The 21787-nt window shown below is 39.6% G+C and overlaps 1 protein-coding gene across 2 annotated transcripts in view; it reads left to right on the top strand.

Moving 5' to 3' along the window:
- The first annotated feature begins 13013 nt into the window (after nt 1–13013).
- plch2a (phospholipase C, eta 2a) overlaps nt 13014–21787 on the top strand; it is a 176547-nt gene continuing 167773 nt past the window's right edge. For both annotated transcript variants that reach the window (XM_072682283.1, XM_072682286.1), the window contains exon 1: nt 13014–13139. In XM_072682283.1, the coding sequence (XP_072538384.1) occupies nt 13052–13139 (88 nt within the window). In that variant the 5' untranslated portion in view covers nt 13014–13051. The remainder of the gene's footprint in view (nt 13140–21787) is intronic.

The following is a 21787-nucleotide window of genomic DNA, read 5'->3' as shown; positions in this document are numbered from 1 at the left end:
ACGGGCTTCAAGCTTCAGTCTCACTGAGGTAGGGTGGATTTCTTTCAGCTCATGTTGGTGTTTTGTGCAAATATTCGAAGCTTTACTTTCAGTTTAAACTTCATTGAGGTTCATTAGGTGAAGCAGTCGGGCCTAATGTGCATATTTACTCAGAAAGAGTCGGTGGAACTGATTTTGCAATATGTCACTACTGGATGTTGCAGTATGTCTGCCATCCCAGAAAGATATTGCCTCTTGGATATGTTCATAGGGCCATTCTGGAGATGAAATCATAAAATGAAACTTGTGGAGAGCATCTCATGTCATTCAGCTTGGTCCAAATGAAATCATTTTCTTAAATGACTGACAGTAAAAATGGCTTTTAATCAAACTGCACCAGAAAATGTTCTAACGATCTCCCTTTGGTGTCATTTGTGTTGCTTGAGAGTGCCATAAAAATCATATGGTAGTACAGGCAGGACTTTGCTCTTTCAGGTTATTTTACGAATGCCCTGTTGAGAGGGCTTGCTCTCTGCAAGTATGCCAAGTTATACAAGTAACAAGTAACACTGACTTCGTAAGCTCCTCTATTCCTAATGAGAAGATTGCCTCCAGTTATTGCACAATTAGAAGAAACCACAACCAAGACCAATCGCCAAAACCACCCTTTTTGTGGTGACGTGAAACTTTAGTGAAATTTGTAGTTGGTTAGCAAACTGGTGTATTAGACTACTCTTAGTAATGTGATTCTACTAAATGTGCTCTGAATCCCTCCATTTCCCAAAGAGGGAAGGGAATAAGAATGTGGAATCGCAACAAAGACATGAAACTCTAGACTAGAGCTGTTCTTTGAGTGATACCATATAAGAACCACATTGGTTTCCCCCTAGGAGCGAGTTTTAAAAGAGAGATTTGTGAGCGCAAGGAACCTTTTTGAAGGTTTAAGAGATTTTCATGTGGTGTAAATGTTCTAAAGCAATTTGAAGGTTCTTCCCGCAAAGGTTCACAAAGCCTTACAAATCTCATAAACAGAAATAGTTCTCCAAAGAACCATTTACTGAAGACTTTTAAGAAACCAAAGGTGCTTCTGTTGTATCTTGCAAAGAACTCTTTTTGGCACCTCTGTTGAGCTGAGAGCTGGATGAAAACTCTGATTGTAAACCTGTTTTGCCCTAAAAATCATCCCCAATGATCATAGACACAACACGGGCCATTTACCATGTGCTCCCGTAGTCGGCACCCCACCCCACTGCCCGCCCATTCCCGCGAAGACTCCTTTGCCCTTACTTGTCCAGTGTTGACGCAGGGAGAGCTGTTGCCCCATATGGGAACACCCACTGTGGACAAAGAGATTACAGATGACATCAGCTTCCTTTACCTGGAACGTGGAACAGTGTGCCTGAGTTGCTGCATATGTGTAGCAGAGAGGAAAGCACAGTAAACAGCACGGCTGTCTGAAAGAGCGCCTGTATAGCTTTCTCTCATTGATTCACTCTTAGAACTCTGGGATCTACCGGCTCCTGCTCAAGCAAGACAGGTTCCCGTCACTCACAAAAGGTAATGTGATACTTTATCTAAAGAACATAAAAAAAATGAAAGAAGAAACATACACGTGGGTATGTTGCTGATAATTGTTGCACCTTAGGTGAATCTTCAGGTGTAGTCAGATTTAAGAAGCAGGGGTTGGTTTCCTAGTTTGGGTCAGGTTTTCACCTGAGGGCTTCACTGCGGAGAAACTCTACACCCCTCACCAAAGAGACTACAAACACAGCCAGGGAAGGAGAAGAAAGAAGGAGCTTCAGGTGAGCTGAACTCACAGTGATTGAGAAGTTTTTCTTCTGGCTCCTTTCAGTGTCTGCATGCTGTCATAGGTCTGTTCAACATAACTCGGCAGCCGAGTGGAACAGTGTCTAGTTATACTTGTCTTGTGCTTCAGGCTAAACAATGAATCAGTTGCCCATAAATTAGATGGTAAGCCATGTACTTAGGCAGGGAACACCCCAAAATGCATGTCATTCCCAGCATTTACAGTGTGTCTCCTTGTTCATTCGGAAGTCCATGCTGGTTGAGGCTGACTATGGGGTTGAGAATTTGCCTTGGTTTCTCGAGACCCTTGTTTGAAACCCTCACTGAAAGTCTAGTTCAGAAACAGTCTAAAGCTGAACAGCGGTTTTGTGTTGTAGGCTGTATTGTGAGATGCAACACGAACCGTAGGGTTGAAAGATAATGAAAAGGCCTATTGTGTCAGTGGGTCTGTGTGCCAAAGAGCAACTCTGAATTACAGAGAATCGCCAGGTTGCCAGATGGTGATTTGCTGGCTTGCCAACAAACAGCTTCTTCCATGAGTTCACTTTTATTTTTTTCCCTAGAATACAGCATGCAGCGCACAGAGCACAGGACCTACACCTTTAACGTGACTCTGTTCTCAAGCATTTTAAGTAATCTCTTATCTTGCACTGCCATACGAATAATCTTGCCAGCGTAGATTTACTGAAAGATAATGGCTTCAAATGGAGGATAAGTGCTCCACGCTTTGGCTTTGAGAGCGTTTGGACTAAAGCTGTCCAGTACTGAAAAAGCAACAGTCATTTGGCCTTGTTTATTCAGTGGCACACACTGGAAGTGTGAAGAGTGTAGGCCGTGCTAACATTTTAGCAAATACTGCATAAAAGTACATTAGAAAAGTCTTCAAGGAGAAACAAGTGGCACTTCTGCATATTTCATAAACTGCACATCTCGCTTGGCTGTCGTAATTCCTCCACGTTTTGTCGTCTCACTGCTGGTAATTTAAGGAATGCAGGCTGTTTGTCTTACTAATAGGAGAAACGATGTAGAAGATGATTTATTTTCTCACCAATCTATTCTTTATGCAATTTTATATAACGGTATGCCTAGATATGAATGTGTTCCTTTTTTCATCACCATTGTACCGGCAAATAATAATATTTACAGTTTTAATAGATCTCTAATCATGATAACCTACTGATAAACCAGCATCCATGGGTGCTGGAAAAATTACCATCATTTTTCATCATCCTTTTGTTTATATTGATCTGGGAAGGTATTTGTCATAGCAGAAATATCTGCAGAATAATGGGTCAAAGCTCTGCTACTATTGCTTATTATTAAAAATCTAGTTCAGACATAAACTGGAGGTTTGAAAGGCGTGTGTGATATGGTCAAAATTACAAGTGTAACAATTCATATTACAATAATATATATTTTGTGTTATAATCGACAGTATTTTTATAGTATATGTAATATTGACCTGTACAGAATCCTGCAGTGAACCACAGTAGCTGTCCAAATTCAGTGGATGCTTATTACAGGAATCATGTACAATTGTGCACCATTAGCAGGCTAACTGTAAACCTACATTCTGACCATGAACTAGCATGTGAACTAACAAGCTAACCACAGTCTAATGGAATTACTATGAACTAACACTGGGAGCTAATGTTCTAACCACAACCTGACGGTTCAGCTGTAAACTAAGGCCCTAACCATAAACCGACATGCTAATGTGATGTAACTAAGATGCTACCCATGAGCTAATGTGCTAGTCTCAAACTAACATGAAAACCATGTGCATCTTAAATTGCTGTAGGCCTTTGAATGTATTCTTCAATGCCATTATGTATTGAACTGAGAACCTTGACTTAAATGTAAAGGTTGTATTGTAACATGCCTAGCCAAACATTGCCATGATACTCGAATACTTGTATTCTTTAAGTGATACGCTCAATTCCCTCAGAAAAGCGCACTATGACAAGACTGATCAGGATAATAATCATATTGTCATATTATTAAAACCAGCACAGTTACCCCTCTTCAAAATGCAGGTCCAGTTGTACCTCAGTGCTTTGCAATAGCTGCACAGGGATAAGGAACTAAAGGCAACAATTTGCATGTTGGCTCTTGCATCTGTCAGCAGCCTATTCAGTCCGGCACACATAAGCTTTGTCTCTCATTTGAAGGCAGGTTTAGAACGAAGTCAGATGGGGTTAAAACAGGGGTCAAACAGGGATCTTTGTGTTTCTCTTTACTTACTTACCTTCCCCCAAAAATGAATGCTCACCTGAAAAAAGCTTTTAAAAAAGCCACTAGACGTTTGTCTTCAACTTTTTTTCTTGTTTCACACATAACAGAGAACATATCCAAACACATTTTGTAGCTAGCTAGAATTGATTTCCCCCTCAAAATTCCACACTTCTTTGCAGAAGGCCTCTAGTTCAAAGACTCATTGGTATATTTTGGATTTTGTAGAATCCATCCTCTTTTCATCATTTGCTTTTAAACTGGTTTTCTGCATCAAGGATTTGCTGGATTTGCTGGATTTTGTGGAATCCATTCTTTCCTCCGCCTATGCATTATTGCCAGTGCCACTGGCAGCTACACAACCCCAAAACATGCTAGATCCACCCCCATTCTTCACAATTGGCAAGGTGTTCCCTTTTTTCTCTAAACGTACCATTGCTGATTGTGGGCAAGAAGTCCACAACTCATCTGGCTTCTCTAGATGTTTTGTAGCACACTCCACACGTTGAAATTTGTGATGAAATTGCTGGCAAGGTTTTCTTCTAATGACTCTTCAGTGAAGATTATGTTTGTGCAAGCAGCGCTGCACAATGGACGAGTGCACCACCCTTTTGACTCAGCTAAAATCTCAGCTATTTCATGGTTCTTGGCAGGCATATAAGGGGGTTGATTTGGCACCCAGTAAATGAGCAGGTTTCTCAATCTTGGTTTCTAAGTTCTTGGTCTTCCAGATCTCATCCTGACCTCCACAGTTCCCCTGAACAGTAGCTTCCTCATAGCAAATTACAGTGTAGAAACTGCAAGATGAAAATGCTTGGCCGCCTTTCTACAGCCTTCCCATGCCTTACTTTTGCTTTCAGGCCTTTAGGCATTTTTTCAGAGGGGGGACATGGTTGCTGAGTGTTATTTTAAGGAGCTATAGAAAATAAAAAGCTTTAAAATGTATTTACAATTAAAAAAACTGGCAAGCCTCAAGGTCTGAGAGCCTTTGCTACACTTTTATACACTTTTATGCACAGCAATATCTATGCATTAGGATTTATGATTATCCACAGAAAATGATAAAACTTGTAATTTGTTTAATATGTACATATCTATATGCAGTATACCTTCTTAATAGAGTATAAATGCAATATTAGCTTTCCACTTCATTGGTTTAGCTTCCAATCAAAGTTTCATTTTCATGTCATGCAAATAACTCTCCAGTTTTTGACAGCTCAGCAGACCAGAACGTATGCCTTTAGAATAACTTGTGCTAATAAACGTTAGCTTCCTGCTTTCACTGCCTTAGGCTTAATTCAGAGCTTTTTACATGTTGTGAAATTCTTACTTTTGCTTTTGCTTCATTAGTAGACCAATGTGTGCTCTTAGAAGGTTGTGTACTTGTGTGTGGAATATGCAGTGCTATGCAAAGTTCTTATGAATCTGAAAGATTGAAAGATAAAGCTATTTATCTATTAAAAACAGACACACACAAGTATATTGCACAGTACAGATAGATGTTTAAGTCTATTTCAGTGCTGTATATTGGTGCACCAGTAGAAAGGTGCACCAGTCTCAGCTAAAGTCTCATTTTTTTCTTGGCAGTCATATTGGGAGAGAGGGTTGATTTGCATGGTTCACCAATATATTTAAGCAGTTTTCTTCGAGAGTTTGCTTGGTCCTTCAGATCTCATCTTGACTTCCACAGTTCCCCTGAACTGGCATTTCTTGTAATGCTAATTTGTACTTATTCTACACATCAATAAATTCTACACATCATTAACAGACCATTAACAGACATTATTGATCCACCAAGAAGCAGTGCGGACATTCTCAGAAGATAAATAAAACAGTGTCCAGTCTGCAGTGTGGAGCTATTTTACAGTGGAACATGAAAACACATCATAATATCTGAAACTTTCTAAAACTATCACTGAATCGCTCTGTTTTACCAGCGGGAGAACCACACGCCTTTCTCTGTTTTTTAACCAGCACTGAAGAGCACATTCAGAGACTAGCACTAATGCTAAGAAACACACGCTATGGTAAACCAAATTACACACAGCACATTCACCCACTATAAACCAGCTTTTTCACACCAGTAGTCCACAAACAACAACAGATATCAGTCCAGAGTGTGTACCACTACACACACAGGATGTGACTTGACTGCAGTGTTGTAAAGGAACTGGGAGCTGATTGATCAGGGAGGAGAGTCAGACTGGATTATAAGATATTAAACACACTATAAAACAGTCCTTTTAAGAAAAGTGTCTACTAAACTAAATCAATCAGTCCAGAATGTCTCATTATAGAAACTGATACTGATAATAAAGGAATTTTACTGAACCCGTTAATCAGCAGCTCATCTTATCAAAACTATTTGGCTGTATTATTTATTTAAACACAGTGATTGGATCGGTATTGGCTGATACTGATTACAGGTGGTGAAATAACTGTAGTTAAATGTAGTTAAATAAATGTAGGACTTGAGACCAGTCTCTGATTCTAGCTGTTATTTTTTTGCTATTGTCTCAGACTTGTCTTGGACTTGTTAGAATTTGTCCGTGGACAAGCCTAAAGCTGTGCCATCAGTCTTGCCAGATTTAGTCTAGGGTCAACCAAGACCTACTACTGTTAAAAAAATACTTATTTGCATTTAGCTTTTAACCAGAATGTCTATTAGTGGTCTGCAAACATCTCATCAGCTCAGTAGATCAGAATTCTACCAGGCCTGAGCGTACTGGAGAGACGTGTGCTAATATGCATAATATGTCCCATTAAGAGACAAGCTTTTCAATTTTTCGTCTTTTTGTCCTGTGCCCAATATCTCTCCAGCATTTGACTGCTCAGAAGATCAGCAAATGTACAATTAGAACAGTTTGTGTTTGTATGCAGTGTGTACTGTATCTGCTGTCATTAATTAGCTCAGGAATGCTCTCAGTCTCAAATGGGACTTTTTTAAATCACTGCAATATTAGCACAGAATCCATATCCTGTTTTCTGCCCAGAAGGAGAATCAGTGGGTTTCACACCAGACATATCTGTCATGCTTTTTTAGTGGAGGCCCCACACTGCGGGTTTGGGAGGGGGGGTGTGGGGGGACGGTTGGGTGGTTTCCCTGTGCGCTGTCCTGCCACATGTTACCTGTAGCCAGGTGTTGTGTTTGCTAACATGTCTAGTCGTGTGGCCCTCAGGCCCAGACTTGTCACAGCTTTACCTAGCAGGCTCTCAAAAAAAAACACACTCCTATTGTTCAGACACTAGAAGGCAGTTGTCAAAGCCACAACGCCCTCCCTCCCCCCAGCCCCCCTGGCCAGAAGTCATCATTCAGGGTTTTGTCAGTGTAGAAAGCGTCTTTTAGCCAGTCAGTGTTTGACTGATGCGAGCAGGCTATGGAAACAACTATGGTGGTTGAGCTGTGCTGTGTTCCACTTTTGCAGATGTCTAGTCACCAAACCATTAGAAATGTGAACTATGTACTTATTTTTCAAAGCCATCAAACCACACAGATAAAAAGTGAGATTTTAGCATTCAAATATTTTTGGACACCCCTTGTAATGAATGCATTCAGCTACTTCAAGTTGCACCCATTGCTGACACAGATGTGCAAATGCACACACAGCATGTTTAGTCCCTGTCGAGAAGTAGAGCTCTCTAGAGCGGATATACATCAAACTATTGGCACCATGCCTAATGCCAGGCGTGAGCTAGACTGATGTGAATCTTTGAGCTGTGAAGCAGTGGAACTTTGTTCTCTGGAATGAGTTGAGGAGTTGGGAATGGGGAGGTGGGGTGGTGATCGCCCACCGTCCTGACCTCACTATCGCTCTTGTCGCTGAATGCAATCAAATCCTCACAGCAGCGCTCCTTCAAAATCTAGTAGAAAGTTCCCCAGACAGTGGAGACAGTTACTCCAACAAAAGCAGGAAAAATGAAATTTGTAATGCCCTTGATTTCAGAAGAAACAATAAATGACCAATGTCCCAATACTTTTGTCCATATAACACATTTTCCCACTTTAGATCAATCGAAACTAAATCTAGTTCTTGTATTTCACTTCTATGATACACACCATATGATTCCCTGCCTAAGAAGCTGTTGGTCCTCCATGTGTGGCCAGACCAGCTCCATGGTGCCCTGTGGTCTCAGGCATGAAAACATTAGCAGCAGATCCTTTAAGTCCTGTAAGTTGTGAGGTGGAGCTGCTGCAGGTCAGACCCGCTGTTCCAGCACATCCCACAGATCCTTGATTGGATTGAGATCTGGGGAATTTGGAGATGTGGACAATGTGTGCAGTGTGGAAGGGAACAACCAGTGCTGCTGGAAAACCGGTGCCATAAAAAAGTGCTGAGGAGGTCATTTAGCAATGAGCTAATTAGATGTAGCTGACTCACCTATAATAAACAGTAAAACCACAGAAAGATGATAACACAGTCTCCCGATGACTGTGCATGCAGATTCTGTCTTCAATTAGTACATTTAGAGCCAGTGGGGAAGAAACGGCCGTGATTAGGCTAGCAGCTAACATTAGCATTTCCTTTGTTTTGGGTCTCTTCAGAGCTGGGCTGGGCCATCAAAGGTCTAAGTATGAATAATCTAAGTTATGTGTGGCCGCTGCTTAAGGCTGTATTGAAAGTGTATTGTTTTTAAGTGCCTCAGAGCCGGCCCAAGGCATACTCGAATTACACGGCTGCTTAGGGCCCCAACACCACCAGGGGCCCTCAACTGTTGCTGCAACTGTTGGGCGAATGCAGATAATGTTAATGATGTGGGTACGTTACACACCCAGTGTAGCCTGTGGAATGATGAAGCATCTGGTGCTGAGGTGGTGGTATGGAGGGGTCCCAAATAAAAATAAAGCCCCATAAAGACTTGGGCCAGCCCTGAGGTGCCCTGAGGAACAATCAGGAAAGGGTTTTTTTGAAGCAAAAAGGTTCCTTGAAGGTTCCTAAAAGTTTCAAATCAAACCCTAAAAGTTCCTCAAGGAACCTAGACTTTTAACAGTGCCGGTTGTTAAGAAAACAGCACACTTGGCTGGTCACTACGAGGTTAAAGGAAATGTGTGTATAGTATTTTAGGTCTTTTTGGGGATTCCTCACAAAGTTATTTTAACGTTGTAGGGACATCTGGTTGGTGCCTGAAAGAAAAATTATTAGTATTAATTATTAATTATTAAAGTATTAATATAGGCTTCTCACAACGAATGTTGTGTGACAGCCTTACAGAGATCCGGGTCCAAGCCTTTTTTGAATAAGCAAGTGGCAACAATGACAAGACTCGAAAAGGGAACCCATCCTCTTATGGTTGACACCGGATAAAAACAAAAATAAAACAAATGGCAAATGTGCAGACAAGCCTAACTGTTATGGGGTGGTACCATGCTTAGGGAACATAACTGTACCATATTACATTGCCTTTGTTTGTTTAGGTGCATTGCCTCCATATTTGCTTTCAAGTTTCAAGTCCAGGCTGCTTCTACTACTACTTTCTTTTTTTTTTTTATTATTAGTTAACATTAAGTTTTAGAAAGGTGCAAATTTTTTTCTTTAACCTTGAGTGTTGTCATGTACAGTACATGTACAGTGTTATAGCCATTTAAGTTGAACGTACAAATTGAACGTACAGTCTTATTACATCCTGCAGTGTTACAAGCTAGTAATAGATCTGTGAACCTGCCAAATATTTTTGTATTTAAAGCAACACTCTGTGGCATTTTTACCTTTAAAAAAGGAGCTTCAAAATCACTGTGATGCAACACTTACCTGTAATAGGATGAATAGTGCTGAGGTCCTGACCTCTACTTTACTACTACTTTACTACTACTGCTTATTACACTATATAACTTTAGGGACGTGGGCAGGACAACGCTCACGAGATGTGTGTACATAACCCAAATCATATTTGTGGTAAATCCCGCAGTTTGACTGACACATCAGCAGCACTTTCTGTGTATTGTACCTGCTCTTTCCGTCTGATTCGCCGTTTGTAATAGTGTTTCGACCATTTATAAAAGTTTTTAATTTTTGTACATTTGTGTTGCACTTCCCAGCCACTGTACAGTACCACCACAGTCCACATGATTGCTTTACCTTCAAGGCCGGTTCTATATCTCTCAGCTTGTCCAGAAAAACTTGTCCTTTAATGGTGGCTCAAGTCGCAAATTACACTTCCTGACTTTAGGGGGAGCCCAGGAGCAAGAAATGCTAATATTTCATAGTGTTGCCTTAAGGACTATGTTTAATGGTACTTTTTTATGGTTTGTACCTTGGTAAACAAAGGTGTACCTGTACAGTACACTCTTAAAACTAAAAAAAATAAAGGCACTAAAAAGTTCTTTGAGTGATAGAAGAACCACTTTTGGTTCCATAAAGAACCATTTTTTAATAGTGTTGTGACCTTTACATTGATAAAGAACCTTAAAGAACCGTTCTTCACACTCACACATCTCTATGACAAACATGATTCTTTATGAAACCAAAAGTGGTTCTACTATGGCATTGCTCAAAGAACCATTTGTAGCACCTTTATTTTTAAGCATGTACCTTTTTTTTTTTACAGAAAAGAAGAAATGAAAAATCCATATGGCAAACTTACATCCATCACAAACAACGTGTACAAGAGCCCAAAGACTGGCTTTTGGCTTCTAAAGTTCAGGTTAGGGTTTGGTTAGGTGTAACACAACAGCATTTGGCTACAATCATACAGACATTGATGGAAATACCCCTACGAAGACTAGGAATATACGCTAGTGTGTGTTTGATGGTTGAGTGAGGGAGTTGGAGGAGGGAGATGGGTGTTTTGGCTTTTTTCTTCCTTTCTCTGAAGTCTGGAAACCTCAAATAGAAAACAGAGAGGGGTTTCATTAAATTGTCAAGCACTCAAACATCTTTAAATTTAGGCCTCCTCTCTCATAGTGCTCAGCTCTGCACTCCCTCTCTAATCTTTTATAGAGAATGAATAAGGAATTCCCTGAAAGAACGAGTGCCAGGCGTGCTATTGGTAGAAGATCTACAGTTATACCAGTGTACTGTTACAAGAGCCAGAAGGTACCATAGTTGGTCAGAACCAACATCACTTGCTGAATGGTAAATAATTAGCTGTTTTTTTAATATATAAAGCTCATGCAATTGGGGATAGAAGACAGAAAGTCTGAGAAGTAGGACAGATCACGGCTTGATATCAGGCTATTAAAAATATTTTTTTAAGAACTATAAAAAGCACTGTTTGCAAAACAAGTTTCTTGTTAGATCTTCTAGAATCTTATTCATGCTTTGAAGCTTAAGCTGGATTTTGGAATGAAAAAAAAATTAAGCAATAGCAATGTCAGGAAACCTTTAGGGCCCTATCTTACACCCTGCGTGAGGCACGTCGCGATGCTCATTGCTATCTTACCCCGCCAACAGTCTATTTTCATGCCTTCCGCCTGCGTCGTTTAAATAGCGACGGTGCTTGTGAATATATCTACGCCGATGGGTGCGGTGGTCTCAAAATGAGGTGTGTTCAGGTAGATTTCTGCCGTATTGCTATCTTGGCAAAGGAAAACCCAGGAGCTCCACTGACTGAAAACAACCTAGGCAGATGTCAACAGTCAGACGTTCATTGCTATCTTGGCAGTGACAGGTGTGTGCCAAACGTGTGTACACCCCCACTTTGCACCATTGAAATAGCAATCCGCCAAAGTCAGACCACACCTGGCTCTCAAAGGGAATGGCAAGTGACACGCTGATTGGTTTGTTGCACTTAATGCCCAAAACACACCCATAATTAATTAACAGACTTAGTACATGCCTTTTGTGCATTTCGAGCTGCGCAAGGCGTACTCTTCCTGTCGTTACGATAGCAAAGACACACTGACACGCCCCAAATCAAGCTGTGCGGTGCGCAGTTGACGGCTTGCCTAAGATCGCTAAAACAGGGCCATATATCCTAATGTTTCTAGGAACAAATGGAAGCTAGTTGTCACCAGTTTGTGGTGTTATTTGAAGAATGCTGTTTGGTGACTATTCACTTTCATTCACTGTTAGAAACATTAGCATTATTGAATGAACCATAACTTTAGTGCACAATTACGATATTGTAATCTTAAGATTATTATTCAATAAATTCATGGAAAACTTGAATATATGGAAATTCCTATGATAAATGATTGAGGAATGTAGGTCTGGAACCAACGATGGATAGATGTACATGTTCTTTCATCAAAGCAGAGATCTAAGCAATTCTTAATTGCACTTTAAATAAATAAAAAGTAACTTTGTACTTCTTGGGTGGCGCTACTGTCTAACTGCCTAATCATAAAGAGATTGCGAATTTGGAGAAGGAAGAGAAGGAAGCTCTCAAATTGCCCCCCCCCCCCCCCCCCACACACACACACAACAAAAATCAAGCTGCTGCACAGTTCACATCAACACTGTCAAGTAAAAAAAAAATTAATATTAATAATAATGAATCACATAAAAAAGTGCTGTACTGACTCTGTGTGTTCTTGAATGGCCACATAAAATTTACTTGTTTGCTTTCAACCATCTAACCTGTAGCCCTTTGCACTGTGCCTTCAGGGTCCGTCTTGCTGCAGCTTGTCCTGGCTTTGACCACCTGCCTGGGGGCCAAAAAGCAAAAGAGCCAGCCGTGGAAGCCTCTGAGACGTCCTCACATTATCACCGTCATCAGTCCAACCTCCACCCAGACATCCTGCCACCCCCAGACACTTAACTACAGAGCACTACACTCCAGGCTCCTTCAGAATGTCTGCTGAACGTTTGTTGAACTTTCGGCTTCACTCAGCATAAGGGAAACTGGAAAAGCGACACATGCTACTGCTCTGGCTTACTTCCTTCAAGGTGTGAAGATATTTTGTGGAGATACTGAGGTGTCGTCTGGCTACACAGGAATTTCAGTTCATAGATGACGTAGGCCTCTACGTCTGTGTGCATTTGCTCTCCAAGTTCTCACTCCAAGGTTAAAGGAAAACAATATGGATACGGTCTCTTCAAATGCATCCCTTCGTTCTGGAGGACACAGCGTGGGCACAGACTCTCCGAGTCTGTCCATGAAGTCTTGGGGCTTCACAAACGATACCGACTCTGTCAGGAGCCGACACTGGAACTTCTTCCTGGCTTCTAACTTTGCTGATGTTGGTAAGTCAGCATGGCTAAGAGATCAATATCAAAAAGCGGTTGCTTGGGAAAAGTACTGCTGTGTTGCTTTTTTGCTTTGTTCATGCAAGACAATTCAAATCTGTATGATACACTATATGTCCAAAAGTTTGTAGACACATGCTCATTCCATGTTCCTTCTAAATTCAGGGGTATTAATAGAAATACCCTCCCTAGTTCTGCAATAACTGCCTTTAGGCCTTCAGGCAAGGCTTTATACTGTAGAAATGTGATTGCATTCAGCCAGAAGAGCAGCTCCATCACTCCAGAGAACTATGCTGGAGTCTTTATTACCCTGCAGACAACCCTTGGCATTGGGCATTTTAGCCTAAGGCTTATCTGCGGCCTTTCCAGAGAGTCCCTGATTGGAAGGGGTGTCTGGATATTTTTGGATATATAGTGTATTTATAATGACAAAAGGTTGTCACCTGTATGACAGACTCTGATTGTTGCTTAGGAACTTGTGATCACTGATGCACTCCTAATTAGCCTAGAAGGCACTTTAAGGAGCCAGGAATTCTTTGGGATACATTTTTGGCATCTTCCTTTTTAAAGAGTGAATTTGGAGTCAACTTTGCAGTCATACTGGTTACAATGTTCAACACAGATCAGATCTGTAGTGTCTGTCCTTGTAGCTGAAACCTGATGCTTTGTTGTAATAGAACAATGTTATGTGCCAGCTTATGCGGTTAGTCATAAAGCACCAACATGTTCCAAAACCACAGATGAAGGCTTTCCGAAAGACACGGATATTATTCCCAAAACTGTAAATGTGTCTGAATTCTTTAGATGTTTTATAGCTTGTGTTTTGAAGTGGTATGTGTTGTTTATTCTTTGTGATATCTTTTTATCTTTGTCTTTATCGGCTTTGTTGCCAAGTGAACATGTCTGAATCCTTGGTGCACCTTTCTTTCTTTCACTTTCAGCTTTCAGTAGTTTTGCATTTCATCAGGATGTTTTAACAGGATTTACTTTTGGAGTGTTTGTACTAGGGGTTCAGAATGACTGGGAAATTGCCAAGTTGGAATTTCCGGGGATTCTGTATGATTCCTAGGAAAACGTGTTCTGCACAGGCATGTAATACTGTAACTCTGTTAATACACTCCACTTCATTTGTAATCCGCTCCACTCCATTTGTTTGGCTCAGAGGTTTGTTGTTCATCAGAGGAAAATACAGTATGTTTAGATGATAGTGATGCATGAGAATATCGAATACTAAAAATACAAATTTCACTAGTTTATTTCTTTTTGTGCTGGTACTTATTCTTTATCCCAGGAGAAATGGTGCTGACTCACCTTTTCATTCTTACTTGAACGCAGAAATTTCAGTACTACTAAATTTCAGGCTACTGGGTGGTGTGACTGCCTAACTGCTTCATCCATAACAAATTGTGAGTTTGATCATCATAGTTCTTCAGCTCTGTAAAAAAAACTGCTGTAAAATAAAGGCATAACAGCATTATCCTGTTATTTTTAAAGAACAGCTTTCCATTCCAGAATTCATTCAGTTTTAACAGTATTATCCCGTTATTGGTAAATATAGCTCTTTACTGTGAAATGAATGCATTGGAACGCAGAAGGTGGTGGAAATTCCTCATGTTCATTCAACTCTAGTTAAAGTGTTCAAAGTGTTCAAAGCTCAACCTTTAACATGCTGTGTAGCCCTGGAGGAGCATGTTTAAGAGGTCTGCAGCAGCAAAGGACTCTGGCTAGGTGGACCCGCCTACTGTAAATCCTGTGTTATGCTAGCTATTGTAAGTTGCTGTAATGGGTGCTGTGTGTTTTTTTGTATCTGTATATGCCGCTGGACACTAAGTTTACCCTTTTGTTCCCACAACTTATAAGACTCAAGTGGTGTGAGTAATTATCTCAGGCTTACTTCTAAGAATCAGGTTGTTGTATGCTGATGTCATGTCTGTAAAAAAAAAAAAAAGATGTAAAAATGGATGGTGTATAGTTTATCACATATTCAGACATCTGCAGACTAAACAGCTTCAGGTCTCAGGACAAACACATAAATAAAGCTTTCACACAGCAGGCGAAACAGGCCAATTCTAGCTAAGCTAAGCTAAATGGGCCCTGTTCTTTATTTTTATTTAACATATTGCTGTTTTACTCCATAATTAACATTCGCTAACTATTAAGAGACACAGCAGAACGGGCACTTGTATGTAAAAGGCCATGTGACAGAAGTAATGCTCATATCAGATGCTTCATGAGGAAATTGTGTTAATATTGTTTATTATGATGATTTTGCAGACAGTAATAATTTGTCTACATTCACACCCAAGGCTAATGTAGGTCCAGTTTTTAAGTTTAATAATTGTATAAAAAATAATATAAGACACCGACAGTTCCCATACTGGTGTATCCGTGATTTACATTACTTTATTATGTGTCTAAAGGCATGGGTTGCCATTCATTTTATCACTTTGCTGGCCGGATGGTATAACGGACGCTTTCAAAGTCTATACTGATAGTAAAAAAGATAGATAAATATAGATTCATAGAAATATGTCATCTCTCATAACATTTTATGACCTGTTGATACCTTCTGGCATACACTGAGGCTAACACACGATAACAGCACATAGTAGAGGGCTATTATTGTTAATGACTTGTTGATGTTCTTCAGCAAACAGAAGCCAGCTGGACTGAACATCCTGATTGTTTCTCCCACCAGCTGCATAATGCAGTAGTATGCGATTTGCTGTTTTGGCATATCGAACTGTACAGATGCAAACTTGCAAGATCTCTTCCGTCAACCTGTTCCATTCACGATGGCAGTGTTTGTGGTAAACAGAAAATGATTTATTCAGCATTTGCTCAGTATTCATGTATTAGCCAACCAATTCCCTTATCAGATCATAATTATCATAATTCACACATGCAGCTCTTGATGAATTAAACATTAAAAACATTGGGTTTTATTTACCTCTTGACTTGACTTTCTCAGACTAGATGTTCCAGCATTCAATTCCACCACATTTTTGTGGTATTCCAGCCTTTTGTTGTACTCCAGCTCCCAAGACACCTGAGCAAGGTATTCTATAGCTCTTAACTGCCTGGCTGAAGTGTCTGAGAAGCTCAAAAATGTGCCCTGACTGGGTCTTCTCAAGAGGTGGAATATTTACAGCAGCCTTAGGGTTCTTTGTGGTCTAAAGGATCATGCAATTATTACCATGATAGGCTCAATATTTACAGCAGGGGCATTAGACCCCAAGGCTAGAGAGGAATGACACTGCAGAACTTACCATGCTATATTTCCCAGACGTAGAACATAGCCAAGCTGATCCATCTCATGAAGGACTTTATAATCAGACAGGCTGCTTTAGGTGCATTGAATCAAGGAATACTGTACAAGAGTGAAGAACTTTTTTATAAATAGTTTGAGGAACCTCCACATACCATAATGGTCTTTTATAAATTACAGGAACCTAAAGATTGTCGCTTATTTATCAATGGATCACTTGCCAGACTTGTTTAGACTGCGATTGGACTGAACATTTTGGCGTCAACAGTCAACAGCGCCAACCAGACAACTGAGCTCAAACCAGAGCTCAACTAGCTAATCAGAAAGGCTTTCAGAGTGTGAATACAGGAGAGTGTTTAAACCTGTGACCCTCCAGATCCAGTTCTGATTTTGATACTCCTGTAAAGATTCCTTGACAAGCAGCAGCAATTGGTTTAGTTTACCAGGGTAATCAGTCTCCAGTACAGCTGAGTTTCGTATTTTTTAACCTCATTAAACACACCTGTGTTCAGAGTGTGAATTCACACCAGATAATTGGTGCCCACCCAAAATGGAGAAGATCTGAGAACTAAAGAGGGAACTATAGACACCACACAAAGATCATCAACTAAGATCTTAGATAAAGACCTGAGAAAGACAACTGAGGAGGGGCATCCAGTGTCATTTTGGAGAATTTGACAGCTCTACAAATCTAGACTTTAATTTTTTTTTATTTACTAATCTCTGTTAATTAGTTGAACCTATTTGACCACTTTGTCATCTCTCCTGATACAGAGTGGAAAACGTGGACCTCAGGAGCGGTGATTCAGATACCTCTGACACAAATTATGTGACTTATGGAATGTTCCTTTAGCTAAATGTAACCAGAACTCAGGTATTCAATCAGTGTTTGTTTTGGAGCCGCTAACGTTGTAGAAGCCATGTGGTACAATATTGTATCACTTTTAGTTATCACACCATGGAAGACTTCATGTCATCACAGGTCTTGTGCTCTGTTTTGTAAGAACAGTGGCACCTCCAACTACTGGCTTACTGCCACACCTGTTCACTCTAATGGAGTTTACCGCCACACAATGGCATCTTGATGCCTCTAATACCCCTCTAATCCCCCATCTGCTGCGCTGGCAAGCCTTGGGCTTAATTTCGAGGCCGTAATTGAATGACTTCAAACATGCATGGATCTCATCACCGATTCCATCATTTGCTCCACCAACATGCTCCGACAGGCCACGTTCAAGCCAAAAGTCTGAGCGCAGGCCTATTCGGTACACCTGCTGAATGAGGAAATCATCGGGGCACATCTGTTCCTAAGACAAGGCCGTGGGAAGTCCTATCAGTCACTTTGCTGGACTCACGGACAAACACACACACTGAATATGTTGGTGTCTTTGTGGTTCAGACTGGGGTAGAAACAAATGTCTAGATTAAGGGCAGCTGCATGAGGTGACCTCAAAGGAATACGCCAATCACTTTTAACCTAGTCTTTATTTGCTGCACCTTTGTCATACTATTGATAACCATGGGCAGTAATTTTGCCCTATTTCACTGGAGGTAGAAACGAGCTGAAAACCAGATGATTTGAAACTCATCTACAATAGAAGTCAATGGTCAGTTGCCAAAAACCGCGAATAAACCTGTGAAATAGTTAACTATATAGTACAAAATCAAAACTTTAGCCATTATACTTTAACAGTGCAAGACTTGAAATGAGACAGACATGGAAAAAAATATATTTTTAATTTACATACTAACTTAGCCATACAGTAAAAAAGTGGTGGTGGGGGGTGATGGGGTGATAGGAACCAGGGTTTGCAGTGTCTCAAACATAGCCATTTTATTTACTTTTTTTAAACCCACCAATAAGTATTTTAAATAAATAGTTTTTGTATTGTCACTGTCGCACAAAAACCTTGTATCTGCAAAACAACAACTTCACAGGAGAAAAAAAAGCTTTTGTTTTGGTTCACTCATCATTAAGCATTATACATACTCAATGTAGAGGATTGTGCCAGATTTAAAATATGTAAAAAGTGAAAAACTAATAAAAAAATATGATTTTTTGATCTTGATAATGGTTAGGTAGCATTAAAAAAAATTATATAACATATAAATATATTTTAAGCCCAAACCATCTCTCAAAACAATCATGGAAAATCTACCAGCCATCAGACAGTACTAACCAGTCATTTAAAGTACTAACCTTTTGTGTGAGGGAACTTTTAGAGGCACAAAGCTCCTATGTTAACAGCAACTGCAACACAATTATATTTCAAATCAATAGGTTTTCTTTACTTTTTCTTTAAATTCAGAAATATGGTCATTAATATCAACAGTAAGCAGAGGGAGATAGATATTAGCTTGCACAATTTCGAAGTATTCCTTTAATCCCATTTCATATAGAAGCTAATCTGGTAGACCTTTCAAGACATGTCAGTGTGGTTAGTCACTTTCAGTGATGGCAGGGGAGTAGGCGTTGAGTCACCCTGGATTTCAGAAGTCATTTCACACCTTTTATCACAGCTTTTTCCCACAATCCAATTCCACAGCATACTCGCGTGTGTATGCATATCCTTTTCTATCAATGTGAATTACATACACCATGATGAGAGAAACATAGAGGCGACTCTAAATCTGTAAATCTGCTATTCCTTGAATGTTTAGATGCCACAAATTCAAACCTTAATTCAAACACAGCTTCTGATCAGCGTCTGCTGATGTGTCTTATTTCATTTCCAGGTTTCCAGTAGAGGGCAGACTTGGTTCCCTTTCTTGAATAGTACAAAGGGACTCAGTGTTTCACTTCCGTAATTATATAATAAAGCTATAATTACCTAAAGTCGTATTTTATTGCATTACGGAACACGTGTTCATATTCAAAATTGAATTGCTTCATGCATTAGTGAAGAGCAGCACTCACTGTCATTGCATGAACTCACCACTAATGTGGAAAACTGTGTCTACTGTATGTTTGTGTTGACTCTCTTTATTTTTTTTCATGAGCCCCATTTATAATGCATTGTGTGCATGACCGTGAATATGTATGCTTGTATTTGTGTGTCTGTGTGTGTTTGCTGGTATGTTTGTATGAATAATAGAATGCATGTACTCTACCTTTGGTCGACTGTATAATGTGGTTACCCAATAAGTAACTAGGTATAAGTACCTTATAATAATACACACAATAATCCAGTATAATATTTCATTCATTATGTTGAAATTGAAAATAAGTGAAAATGAATCATTCACACACCTATTAATTATATTAATGTTTATTTGCTAACAAGAAAAACATAAAATGTGTGTAAAAAAGCATGTGTTGTATGTTATGTGTGTAGAATGATTAAGTATATAACAAATAAGAAGAAACTGTCACTCTAACACATGCAGAAAAACACAACATTTAAGTTTGTTTACTAAAAGATTTGTGTACTTGTTTACACTAAGAAAATCAACCATACATATCACTTGGACAATATGACTGTATTTACAGTCACTGGCACTGTACAGGCAGGTTTTTTTTTTGTTGTTTTTTTTTCATTGGGTCAAATTTCCATAATAAATGGACCAATAGAAATCTTCCAAAATAACTCAGAATCAAATCTTTTTACATTGACTTTCATTAAAAGTAAAAAAAAAAAAACTCTTTTAAAGTTACTACTTTAAAAGGAGATACAAGTTTTTTGTGTGACTGTGACACATGTATTTATATGTAATTATTGAATTTGGTGAAATACCTGATTTGAAATATGTGACACACACACACACACACACACACACAGACACACACAATTCCGAACTACAACCATTACCATTTAACAAAACAGCCTTGAGACAGATGCTGTTCTTACAAAGTTACACTCATTTCCCCAATCCTTTTCTGGTATCTATGCATTTTCACTCAGGAGCATATGAAGACTCCACCCACTCTCAGCACATTCTTCCTTGAAAAGCCCCTATGGAATTACATTTTACATTTTATAGTTACATTTATTATGTGTAGTCAATGGGCTTTCAGTTCAGGAAAACCCATCAAAATGATTTTCAATATTCAACAATATTCAATATTCACAATTTGACTTTATACAATACAGTTATGTATTGTTTTGATACTTTCTTTATGTATTTTTTATGTTCCTTATGTTATTTTTTTAGTATATAAGAATTTAACATTTAAAAGTGCTATATTTGAAACAAAAGCTGTGCTTTATAGTATCCATCGAATGACTAAGCCACTAGCTACAATACAATTCACAATACAATTATACTTTCCTGATTGACCATGGTAATTTACGCCATCTGCGCTGTCACACACACACAAAACACCCTTATATCTCTTTTCACTTTTTGTGAAAATATGAATCTGGCAGTTCTTCTTTACAATCTGTCAAAAAATGGCAATGAATGGACCAATAACAATGCTCCAAAATGACCTTGAAGAAAATTTAAACTAGGGAAATGTTTTCCCTTCTCCCATTTGTATTTTGAAGACACAAGGTTTTGCAATATGCTTCTATGTATGTATATTAGGTTGAAAAACACTGGAGTGTTCTCTTAACGTGCCCCCAGCCCCAACTCTAGCCCTTTATTTTAACGATGTCCTTTTCCTGACCGTTTATACCATTCCTATTTGTTTCTCTGAAAAATAGGGCAAGAGTCCTTGTGGGAGACTGCGATAGTATTAATATGCATGTCCTCTAAAGCTTTCGTTTTCCCTCCTTTCTTCCCCGAGAAAAAGAGCAGTTTCATTGATGTGCTTGGGACATGGGGGGTTATTATGGGGGGTTATGGGGGGGGGGGGGTTATCATAGCCATCAGAAAACACCTTGTTCTTCCTCTCCTCCTCTGTTATCTCCCTGCACATCTGTTTATTTCTACTGAGGAATATCCTCATATTGATTTCGTTGATTATGCTGGGATGCAGCGAGATCCGCCTGCCTCCAGAACTGTAATCAGCAACTGTCTGAACACTTGCTTGTGCCCCGGAGAATTGTGAACAACCTCTGTCCTAAAATTAGACAGCTAATTTTCCTTCAATCCAATCTCGCCTGGCTCTGAGTTCTGGATTTTTTTGTTCAAACAAGGCCCCGCCGTGCAGGACATGCTCAAGTGCAGAGCTGTATAACAAAACTGACCCCTCCTGAATAACTGAAATGTGTTTCTATTTTAGCTAGAACCTCGGGAAGGAGTTGAGTGCTTGGACCCCTAGCATTTCACGTTTGTGCAAGTTTGTCCATGTAGATAAAAAAAGCTGTTATTCATTTCAGCTCAGGGCTGTACGTACTGTCTGGGAAATTGGGATGCCTTTTAAATATTATGATCACTCATTCACAAGCTATTAGTGGTCACTGATGACTCCGTCTCACTGATGGCTCTGTCT

This window comes from Salminus brasiliensis, chromosome 6 (genome assembly GCF_030463535.1).
Source record: "Salminus brasiliensis chromosome 6, fSalBra1.hap2, whole genome shotgun sequence".
NCBI lineage: Eukaryota > Metazoa > Chordata > Actinopteri > Characiformes > Bryconidae > Salminus > Salminus brasiliensis.
Note: the sequence above shows the minus strand (reverse complement) of the source record. Positions and strands in the feature narration are given on the sequence as shown.